Here is a 12,690-nt window from a genome sequence, read left to right on the forward strand (position 1 = left end):
ACACAACCTTTTAAAAAGTTTTAAATAAATTATATAGGAATTTATCATCATTTATGAGAGATGGGCTGCTATATATTAACATAGAATCCTGAAATTCCATTATACTTGCATTCTAACCACATTTTACAAAAATTTTAAAAAACAAAATCACAAAGTTTTTTCATATCTCTTTGCCACTATCCAACCATGTGCACATATTTGTTAGTTATAATATTTGAAATAAATCTAGGAATTATGATCCTTTTACTTGTAGATCCTCTTCACTTTTAGAGTTGAGCCATACTTTTTGAGTGAATTCCACAGCTATGAGTTTAAGGAAATGAAGGCAAGCATTAGTGTAGTATAGTAAAATATAGTGAAGAAAAATGATGTCAGTTTCTTCATTACCTCTTTTTATTCCCTCTCATGTCTATTCAAATAGTTTTTTTCATGTTATATGTGTATTTTCTGTCTTTACAGTACTTTAGTTAATAATTTGCTAGTGTAGCATTGATCATAAGTTATAGTAAGTTGTATTAGAAAAACTTTAAGGAGGAAGCAGAACCTTAGCCTGCTTTTGCGTTTTTTGCTTAGTATTTTTGTGACTGGAAGCATGTCTTAGTCATTTACATTGAATACTATTTCATATATTTGTCAACAAATAATTTCTTTAAAATTTTAGATGATATTGGTGCCCACATGAATGTAGGAAGAACTTATAAAAATTTAAATAGAACCAAAGAAGCTGAAGAATCTTACATGATGGCTAAGTCACTGATGCCTCAAGTAAGTTGTCATAATTTATTCCTATTGTGTCATATCTAGTAGATATCCACATTAAATAGGATTATCTAGATGGAAAATCCTTACTTTTTCTTCAATTTATTAATATAAAAGTAAGGCATCCAATGAACCATCTATTACTACAAGTCTTATAAAGGATTATATTACTTTTCCAGCTCATGTAATTAAAAAAAAATTTTGTGTAGTCTGTTTATAAAAACTAAATCCATAAAGTTATGAATTTTAGATATTCTTGATTATGTTATCGAGTTAAATGACTTTAAGCGAAAAAAATTTATGTACATTAAGCACTAAATTCAACATTATTCCTATCAAAAGATAATAAAACAAAATAGATACATCTCTTGCTACATTGTGTTCATCAGTTATAATGACATAAGTACAAGATTCATTGGATAATTGGATATCACAATATGCCCTCAAAGTTGAAAAATCTGATCTTGCCCTTGACAAGCTGTGGATCATCAGAAAAGATTATTTACCGTGAGCTACAGTTTTCTCAATTATAGTATTTATTAATACTATAGTAATAATAGTAGTAGTAATATTAAAATGATTGGATAGTTTGATAAATGTTTTAAAAACAAAGTTGGACCACATGATATCTTAAGAATATTTCAGTCCTAAGATTCTAATGTTAAATTGTGTTCAGTATTGATTTTTATCAGATATAATTTATTATGTTCATGGAAAATTTCGGTCCCTATATAACATGTATGTTATAACCTTTACATAACTTGAATAATTAGTAATAAGAGAATTTTATTTTCTAATTCTACTCAACAAGTGAGGTTTTAGTATAACTTTAAACTAAAATTAAGTACCCTGTTGTCACAATCAGTAAATATTTTGCTGGTAGCATGAGAGGAAAGAGTCCCGAGTTCTATTCCTGGTCTGACATAAACATACTAAGAGACCTTAGCCTCTAAATGTTATGATTTATATGACTTCATAAAATGACACATATAAATAAAAAGCTAAGCATATTCTATTGAGCTGTCATAAATGAAAAATATAACCTTCAGTGCTACAAAATACTATTTTATTTACATTTTTTGAATACCACAGATGCTTTCACATTTTTATAATTTTAATATAGCAGTAAAACTAGTAATACTATCTTTTTATATTCTATATGTATTTTAAATAAGCTACTAGGCCTGCTTACTTTTGACTTTTATTTGGTAATGAAATATCAAATTATGAAACTGCCTCTTCTTCTGAACAGATTATTCCTGGTAAAAAATATGCAGCCAGAATTGCCCCTAACCACCTAAATGTTTATATTAATCTGGCCAACCTCATCCGAGCAAATGAGTCCCGACTGGAAGAAGCAGATCAGCTGTATCGACAAGCAATAAGCATGAGGCCCGACTTCAAGCAGGCTTACATTAGCAGGTATTGTAGTTCACTTTAAGCTGTCATTATAGAAAATTGAAGCTACATCTGCACGTACATTTTCATCAAATTGACATTTTTCCCCCTCAGTAATTTTAGATGGCAAGCCAGAACATAGAAACAAAGCCTGTTTTAGACTAACAATCTAATCTAATTGATTTGATTTGAAATTGACAAGAGTTCATAACTTATAATAGTAAACTTTAGGTCTCATATAAAAGAAAGATCAGAAGATGATCCTTTTTAGTTTCATTTGCTTCTCATCACCAAATTCATTTTATTTAAAACACTGAAACTTACATGTTGTAATAAGTACTTCTAATATCCAACTCGCAGGAGCTTTCTTGAATAAATACCGAGAATTGACTGGTTATTGATGCCTTTACCACAAAGAAACTTTTTAGTTGTCAGTAAAAAAAAATTTTGGCATCACATGTTAGAACTTGATATATTTTCCTGTGTGTTCATTTGTATTATACTTAAGGAAAATAGTATGTTAAACTTTGTTTTATAACCCAGCCCAGAAACCGAATCATGATTTTTAACATTGTTTCTATGAGGAAAAAGCATTTAAAATTTAATAACTTTTTGGTGTCTTCATAAGTTGGAAGCTGTCTTTGTTTGGTATTATGCATTACTTCTTGAAATTCCCTAGATTTAGCAGAATTGCGTCTATAAATAAAACTTGTCATGTGCTAATCCATAAAGAATTGTTCAACAGTCTCTGCATAAAAAAAAATAATAACATTTTGGACAAATACCCATTCTAAAAGTTCTCTTGTTGAGAATATCAGTAGTTGTTTATTTGACTTCATTCCTATGCTGATACTTTAGGAAAGAATAGTATTAGAATAAAAGTAACTCATATTGATACTTAAAATGACTTGCACATATGTTCTTAATCAAAAATGACTTTTTAAACTCTCTAACAGGAAATAGAAATGTATTAGAAAGATTTGTAAAATAGTTTTCAAATCGCGATCCTCAGATCCAGATGTGTTTCTCAAAGGTATCTGTAGGTGGCACTAGCGCTCCTTCTACCCTACCTGATCGGTTTTTTAAATTCTTTTTTTTTTTTTTTTTCAGTTAATGGTCATTTTATAAGAATACATTGAAGAAGACAAAATTAATATAAAAAGGTGTAAAAAAATTTCAAATGTTCTTTTTTGTGTGTAGTAAGACTTCTAACATAAATTAAAATATTGGAATTTTCCTCATCACTACTGAATTTATTTTCCTTCTTCAAATGCTATTATTACTTGGTTTCCTAACAAATTGATCTCCAACTGCTGTCATTTTCCTGATATAGTCTAGTCTGACTCCTTTCAAGATATAGTCGAAGAATTTATTTTCTCTGTTCCCCTTCCTTGAATACCTCCCCACATCTTACTCTCTAATGTCAGGCATGCTTTTTCCTTCTTTAATAATATTTGAGAACATATTAAGCCAAATTTGCCACTCATGAGTTCAGGTTTGAGGACAATTTCAGACAGTTATTTTTGGTTGTGCGTGTTTTGTTGTTAATTTTTTTTAATGTATTGGTTAATTACATTATATAATATTCAGGTATACAAGATTTTTATTTGACATCTTTGTAGTCTGTTGCATGAGCCTACCCAAAGTCAAGTTTCTTTCAGTTACCATATATTTGACCCACTTTGCCCTCCCCCCTACGTCTTTCCCCTCTGGCAACCACCATTCTATTGTCTTTATTAGTTTGTTTTGTTTGTTACTTTTTGTTTTATATTCCACATGTGTGTGAAATCATACTTTTTTGTCCTTTGCCATCTGACTTATTTCACTTTGCATAATACTCTCAGGATCCAACCATGTTGTCACAAATGGCATTATTTCATTTCTTTTTATGGCTGAAAAGTATTCCATTGTACATATATACTACGTCTTTATCCAATCACCCATCAATGGACACTTAGGTTGTTTTCATGTCTTGGCTATTGTAAATAACACTACAGTGAATATAGGAGTACATATATCTTTGTGAATAAGTGTTTTCATATTTTCTGGGTAAATACACAGAAGAGGAATTGCTGGATCATATAGTAGTTCTATTCTTGATTTTTTGAGAAATTTCCAAATTTGCAAATATCTTCTGTCATTTAGTTTGGTTGCCTTTTTGTTTTGTTGATGATTTTTCCATAGTGGTTGCACAAATTTACATTCCCACAGTGTACGAGGGTTCCTTTTTCTTCACATCCTCTCCAACACTTGTTATTTCTTGTTTTTTTTTATGAAAGCCATTCTAATGGTTGTGAGGTGGTATCTCACTTGGGGTTTTGATTTGCCTTTTGCTAATAACCAGTGATGTTGAACAGCTTTTTATACGTCTCTTGGCCATCTGTGTATCTTGCTTGGTATTTTAATCTAATTTTTTTGTTATTGCTTTGTTATTGCTGAGTTGTGTGAGTTCTTTGTATATTTTGGATATTAGCCTCTTATCAAAGGTATTATTTGCAAATATCTTCTGTCATTCGGTTTGGTTGCCTTTTTGTTTTGTTGATGGTTTCTTTTGCTGTGCAGAAGTTTTTTAGTTTGATATAGTTCCATTCATTTCTTTTTGCTTTTACATCTCTTGCCTTTAGGGTCAAGTGCACAAAAACCCCTCTAAGACCAAGGTCCATAAGTTTAGCACATATGTTTTCTTCTATGTATTTTATTATTTCAGGTCTTTTATTCAAGTCTTTAATCCATTTCAAGTTAGTTTTTGTATATGGTGTAAAGTAGTAGTCTAGGTTTATTCTTTTACATGTGGCTGTCCACTTTTCCCAACAGCATTTATTAGAGAGACTTTCCTTTCTCCGTTATATATTCTTGTCTCCTTTGTCAAAAATTAGTTGTCCATGTATGTGTAAGTTCATTTCTGGGCTCTTAATTCTGTTCCATTGGTTTGTGCATCTGTTTTTTGATTACTGTATTTTTGTAGTATAGTTTTAAGTCAGGGAGTGTGATACCTCTAGCTTTGTTCTTTTTTCTCAGGATTGCTTTGGATAAATGGTTATTTTTGAAAGAAAATTTTAAGAGCCTAATTTTAAAAAGAAAATAGGAAGCTGTGCATATGTGGAAAACCTTAAAACTTGTGAAAAATAGTATCTACAAACTGACATGGTAATGTTGTAAATAAAGCTTGTGCTTGATTTTTCCACAGAGGAGAGTTGCTTTTAAAAATGAATAAACCTCTCAAAGCAAAAGAAGCATATCTTAAAGCACTAGAGTTGGACAGAAATAATGCAGATCTTTGGTACAACTTGGCGATTGTTCATATTGAACTTAAAGAACCAAATGAAGCCCTAAAAAACTTTAATCATGCTTTAGAACTAAATCCAAAGCATAAGCTAGCATTATTCAATTCTGCAATATTGATGCAAGAATCAGGTATGTTTTCTCAAAATATTTCTATATTTAAACACATTGTCGTTTGAAATATAATAAAACTTTTTGTTACCTGTTGCAAATATTTAATGAATGGATAGTTAATATCAAAACTGTATAAATGACTTATAAGAAGAATATTTAACATAGATAAACTTCTCAAATAATATGTACTGACAATATGATGTTACTAATTGTTCTTGTATATATTAAGACTGATTTTTCAGGCAGTCTATTAAGGAATGCCTTATAGATTCTGTCATTTTATACATGGAATTATAATCTTGTGTATAAATATACTGTTCAAATAATGTGAAATTATACAGTTTTTAGCATAATTATTTCTAGAGAGCTAAAAGCACTATATGTTTATGAAAAAAATATTCTTTTCTCTTGATTTATAAGACCAAATACTTTTGGTATCATTGTATATCCAGTTTTACTGTTTTCTGAGATATTTTAATTTTCTAGATTTTCTATAATTTAGCAAAAAAATACTAATTATAATGAATCGGAATCTTTGACATAAGAATTTTAGTACTAAGAAGGCAGTGTGTTTGATTTATAATCTTAATTTTTATGTTTGGAAAATCTATATTTTTCATTTCTTTTTTAAAACTTGCAAAAAGTGAATGAATCATAAGATCATATTAGTTTAGAGCTAAAGCGGACTTTTGAGTTTACTTTTACCAATTTCCTATTTAGTAGATTAGATAGTGAGGACCAAATGTATTTAACAGCTACCCCAATATCATATGGCCAGTTTAATAACTAATCCAAGATGAGAACTTAAGCCTACTGATTTACTACAAGTTTTCTGTATTCGTCATATTGTCAAAAGAAGAATAGAGGGAGGTCTGTATGCTTGATATTCAAAAAAGTATAAATTTAGAGAACAGCTAATATTTTTCTAAAGATAGCTAACTTTAGTAATCATAAAAAATGCCCATTATCCAACACAAGATTGTATTTTAAGGTTCATAGTTGTAGAACTTGAATTTTTTTATTTATTTGCAGTAGAAATTACCTCAATAAATATTTGTTTATTAAATCCTAATTTATATTTATACTTATAAGCTTTATATTTAATGGTACATTTTTACCTTTGAAACCTAAAAAGTTTGAAGTAACATAAAATCCTATTTAGTAAGACTGAAACATTTTGTGTATCCAATAATAGTTAATGTTTGTTAAGCATTTGTGTGTGTGTGTGTGTGTGTGTGTATCATGTAATTCTAAGAAATTTCAGTAAGTTAACCCAGAGTAATTAAATAATTTGTTCAATGAATAAAGTCAAATTCTAAAGAAAATCAAGATTGAATATATATGTCTGTTGGCAAATCCCATGCCTCTTCCTTTTAATTCTCTATTCTTCCTCTGCTACTCCCAGTTAGCTTATAAACTATAAGGAGATATATTGCCCCTTTTGGTTTGTGAGGCACTCTTATTGCTTTAAAGGAAAGGAAATGGGCTAACATTTCAAACACGTTTCAAACACACTGTCTTTCCTGTGAAGATAGCACTTTTCGCTTTCTGCTTTTTGATTTAGGTGCAACAGTTAGTTGTTTTGATGTCTTTTTGTAATCTAACTAAATAATGTATGATAGTGGCTTTTTTCTTGAGACTTATTTGTTAACTCTATATATATATATATTTTTTTTCTTTAAAAAAAAATTATAGGTGAGGTTAAACTCAGACCTGAAGCTAGAAAACGACTTCTGAGTTATATAAATGAAGAACCACAAGATGCTAATGGTTATTTCAATCTGGGAATGCTTGCCATGGATGACAAAAAGGACACTGAAGCAGAGATGTGGATGAAGAAAGCCATAAAATTACAAGCTGACTTCAGAAGTGCTTTGTTTAATCTAGCTCTGCTATATTCTCAGACTGCAAAGGAATTAATGGCTTTGCCAATTTTGGAAGAGCTACTCAGATACTATCCTGATCATATTAAAGGTCTCATTTTAAAGGGAGACATTCTGATGAATCAAAAGAAAGATATACTTGGAGCAAAAAAATGTTTTGAAAAGATTTTAGAGATGGATCCAAGCAATGTACAAGGAAAACACAATCTTTGCGTTGTTTATTTTGAAGAGAAGGACTTATTAAAAGCCGAAAGATGCCTAGTTGAAACATTGGCATTAGCACCACATGAAGAATATATTCAGCGTCATTTGAATATAGTCAGGGATAAAATTTCTTCATCTAGTTTAATAGAACAGCCAGTATTCCCAGCTGCTAAGACTTCAGGTGTAGGAGAAAAAATTCTAGCTGAAAATGTTAAAGAAATCGGAAGTGAACCCAGACCCACTCAGATAATAAAAACAAGTGATAATAAAAGTCAGTCTAAATCCAACAAACAATTAGGAAAGATTACAGACAAAGAGACCCCCCACAAAACAACAAAAGATATCAAAGAAATTGAGAAGAAAAGAGTTGCTGCTTTAAAAAGACTGGAAGAAATTGAACGTATTTTAAATGGTGAATAGCATTATTGATCATACTACAGTGGTTTCAAAGAACTTCATCTATATCATGTGATTGCTTATACTGGGAGCTCTGAAAAATAGCAAGGATTCAAAACAGTCTTTCATAAGTTGCCTCTACATAGGGTCAAAATAAGATTTTTGTTAAAGACCTGTCTTATCCCGGATTATGTATTATATAAGATATGACCGTAGTTTTTTAAGTTTTTGTGACTATAGCAGAAATATTAAGTTATAGGTGGCAAATTTGTAGCTTTTATTATAGAAGGAAGATTTGTGTGGCAGAATAATCTTGACTACTCTCCATTAAAAATCATCTGAGGCCTGAATGATAATCCCTTGAGGGCACATTCTGCATTTGCTATTTTATTAGTTGAGTTCCTTTTTCCTTTACCTGTTGGAATCTGGCTTTGGATTGAAAACACTTACTGAATACATTCTTTTTTCTTCAGTGACCTGTTTAATCAAGGGACTTTCACTACAAAAGAATACTGGCTTTATGTTGTATTCTTTTGTTGCTTTTTAGAAGGAATGCTATGTGAAACATTTTTAAATAAGTCATATGACATATGAGCTCAAGAATGTATTTTCATAGTTGTGTGCTTTTCCTTCACTCATGTAGTTTTTAATCAGGTAGAGTTTTAAATTACATAAATATACACATATAACATTCCTAATGGTGCTCATATATACTGTATTTTCATTTTTTTACACACAGAATTTCACAGCATGAACCACATAATCATAATTATCTTTGACTTACACTCCAGACTATTCGTGTTTCTTAGGGTCACAGTCATTGAGAAGTCTCAATAACTTTATTTAAACTTTTGAGTTAAAACAGTTTCTCTTTCATCTTAGTGTTGTCTCTCTTGTGTTATTTAAATTTTAATTATGTTTCCAAAAACACAACTTTTATCATTCTTAGATACCTTAAGCAACTAAACTGAGTTCTGTTTAACTGAAGTCAAACAATGTGACAAAGTTTATTTTTAAACACTAAGTTCTTGATATCTTGTTATGGTGTATATTTTTATTAAATATTTATTTTGACTACTGAGCTTTCATAAAAATTTTAAAGTTGTTTTAATTTTATCAAGTATGGAAAACAAATTGCTATTGCATTTTCTTATATGTGCATATTGTACAGTTTAAGTAAAATTCCATCATCCTTGGCCTACTGTCTAGCTATGAAAGATAATTAGCCTAATATAAGATTAATAAATTAGTCAGTTGGTTTTAGCACATTTAAACGTGAAAACTTTTCTGCTAAAGAGTAGATACAAATATTTATTAATTTAAATCTAATTTTCTTAAAATGCATTTCAGATGAGTTTCATAATAATAAAGTTGGTTTTGATATAAAATATTAAAGCTATAGCTATCCTGAGGTAGTAACAAATATCTAATTATGCAGTATTTCAAAAACTTTCTTTCAAGATAACTAATTTCTAATTGTTTCAAAAAACATTCCCGTAACTTTTTTTAAAGAAATATTTTATAAATAGGTCACAGGAAACTTGGTCTGCATTAAAGACCCATTCTAACTAGGTTCCCTAAGGCACTCTCATAGATTTTTTTTTTTTTTTTGGCAATTTAAAGCAAGCACTGACACTAATGGTAGTTCATTCTTGATGCAGGAGATTCTGTTAAATCATTAAAGCAATACCTAATTTCAGTTCTTATATTATGGTTTTGTGACTCCAGATACAAGGTGGAGAATACCTCATATAGTATGACTTGAAAAGTGAAATCTATATTATTATTATGTTTTCATATATCTTGAGAAAGTTTCTCAGTGTGTTCCTTTACAGTGGTGAGTATAGTTCAGAAAAGAAGGAAATCTTTCATGAAAGACCATAATAAAAGCTTTGAGTAATATTTTAATAAAGTTATATACCCATTCAAAAGATAAACGATATATTGTTAAATAATTTTTATAGAAAAAAATTTCCTCCTTATTAATACTTATAACAGTGCCTACCATGTAGGAAGTGCTCATAATTTAAATTTCATATATTTAAATCAAATCCATTCTGAGTAATGATTCTTCCAAAGCAGTGTTTCTCAACCCTTGCTTTATATTAGAATCTGGAGGGCTCTTAATATGGACCCCCTCCCACAACAATTAAATCTGAATTTTTAGGAATGGAATCATTGTTTTTCTAAAACTGCTCCAAGTGATTCTAATTTGCGATCAGGGTTACAATCACTGCTCTAAATTCAAGAAAGTCCTTTTATGTCTCCTGTAATAACTTTTTAAATGAGTAATATAACCCAATTAAGTTTTGATGTTTTAAGTTCCATTAAGGAATATGTTCTAATAACTAATAAAGTAAGTCCTCATGTAACATCATCAGTTGGTTCTTAGAAACTGACTTTAAGCGAAACTATGTATAATGAAACCAATTTTACCACAGGCTGATTTTAGGTTTATATGGCATATTTCTGGTCACAAAAACATCACCCAACTTCTAAATAAAGACCCCAAAACACTTCTAGTATTAAATATTGAAATAAATGTAAGCTATACATACATTTAATAAAGTAACAAAAACAAGTAAAATGATTTTCCAACCCACTTAGTTCAGGATCCAGGGGCGTCAGAGCCACTTGGGCACAGGTGGTCACCAACCTTGGACAGGGCGCACTCACACCCACACTTAGTAAGACTGAGACAGTTTAGACACCAATTAACCTCACCTGCATATCTTTGAGATGTGAGAGGAAACAACACCCAGAAAAAAAACCCATGCAGACATGGAGAGAATGTGCAAACTCCACACAGACGGTGGCCCCAGGAGGGAATCAGTTTTTTTCTTTTATCAATGTTATAACTCTAGGACGTTGAACAAAACATTTCTTGAGGACCTGCTGTATTTATTTCATAAGTTCCACCAAGCTTACTTATATGTAAGATGATTATTTCTCTTTAAACTCAACAATAGAAATTTTATTCAAGCTGTTCAGGTGCAAAAAGATAATGCTACACGCTCCCCTCCGCCCCGTGTGGAACTACCTTTTTGGGAAAATAGAGGGTAAGGACATTTTAGTCCAGTTCACTAACCTATGGTTCAGAGTTGTGAGCATCTATAAGTTTGTAAAAGAAAGCTTATAGGTTTGTGTGCTAGTGAAGGATATAGTTTTAGTTCTCTCTGCTTTACAAAAGAATGTACTCTCTTGGAGTTCTAGGAAAGCTTTGACAATCCCCAAGAGGCAATTATGTTTCTCTTTCACTGCTGCTAGGAAGAATTAAGTTCTTGTGTTGCTTATGTGTGTTTCCTTATTTACATTCAAAATTAGGAACATTATAATTCTTCTAGTAAGTAATTTTATGGGGATAAAATGTTTGCAATTTTGTGTTTGCTTTTATGTAAATACTTGGTATGCGAATTACACAATTTTATTAAAACTTCATGGCTTTCATTATATCTAATTTGAGCTCTCAACTTCAAGTTACAGAATACTTCTTTAAAGATGTTTCAATGAAAAATATGAAAATATATAGATTTGTATGTCAGTTTATACTTCAGAAATCCATATATTTGTCATACTTATTTTTTTAAAAACCTTACTGTCTGTATGACTAAACGGTTTTTAAAATGAACTCACCCCCTCAAATTATCTGGTACCTTTCTCTAAAATTTTATCTGTTAGGAGCTGTCAGCCATCTATGTCAAAGGTTTATAAGAAAGGAGTTTAAAATTCTTTGTATTTTATATTACTGTGGTGTCTGTGTGTACCATATTTCTAAATATTCAGTATTAAATTGATACTTTTTAAAGCCTTAACCTGAACTGCCTTTTAGTGTTAAAATAAGAAAGAGATTTCTACCCCTCAATGACAGATGAGCTGGCAGGTAGTTTTATTAGCAATCATTTAAGAAAGGCGTGTGTTAAATTTCTAACACTGCTACAATTTTAACCCTGAGTTTCAGCTATGAATCAGCCTGGATTCAAATCCTGGTACCACCCTTACTAGTGGTATAACTTAAGGGAAGTTGTTTAACCTGTATGTCCTCAGCTTTTTATCTGCAAGTTAGGGAAAATACGTTTCTCATAAAGTTATTAAGATATACATATATATCCTATTGTATTAAATTGGATATGTATACGTACATAACCTATTATCTTTATAACTAAATAGTACATGCTTAGACATGTACACTGTAAGTAGCCTTTACTAAACATGATTAACAAGTACAATAATTAACATCACTTAGTGAATTTGTGCTTTTAAACAGCAATGATTTGTTTGTGTGATTGGCTTCATTGTTTTTATGTGGTGCCAAGAATGAAACTAAGCTGTAACCAATGGTACTGATCTATCCATCCAGTGCTGTCATTACTGTATTTGATTGTGGTTTCATGGTATTGCATTGTCAGGATAGGAAAGCTAAAGAAACTAAATGCTTTTAGTTTTACTAAAAACTGGCCTTATTAATGGATAACTTCTTTAACAAGCAATTATTAACTGTTAAGTGTTAATATCTATTTCCGGAACATGGTAATATGTTTACATGTCAGAAGTTTAATTCTATGCCATTTCTAAATTTGTTTGAATTCGACAAATGGAAATTTAGAAAATTATATGTTTATATTATGTATATTAATATATTTAAATAGCTTAGGTG

At 30.3% G+C, this 12,690-nt stretch overlaps 1 protein-coding gene across 3 annotated transcripts in view; it reads left to right on the forward strand.

The window, feature by feature from the left end:
• The window catches only part of TMTC3 (transmembrane and tetratricopeptide repeat containing 3), a 50,335-nt gene extending 38,487 nt beyond the window's left edge, over positions 1-11,848 (forward strand). For all 3 annotated transcript variants that reach the window (XM_006923810.3, XM_015598448.2, XM_025040992.1), the window contains 4 exons: positions 662-765; positions 2,012-2,181; positions 5,345-5,571; positions 7,249-11,848. In XM_006923810.3, coding sequence (XP_006923872.1) covers positions 662-765; positions 2,012-2,181; positions 5,345-5,571; positions 7,249-8,060 — 1,313 coding nt within the window. In that variant the 3' untranslated portion in view covers positions 8,061-11,848. The remainder of the gene's footprint in view (positions 1-661; positions 766-2,011; positions 2,182-5,344; positions 5,572-7,248) is intronic.
• Positions 11,849-12,690: the final 842 nt, after the last annotated feature.

The sequence above is a fragment of the Pteropus alecto genome, unplaced genomic scaffold (genome assembly GCF_000325575.1).
Source record: "Pteropus alecto unplaced genomic scaffold, ASM32557v1 scaffold76, whole genome shotgun sequence".
NCBI lineage: Eukaryota > Metazoa > Chordata > Mammalia > Chiroptera > Pteropodidae > Pteropus > Pteropus alecto.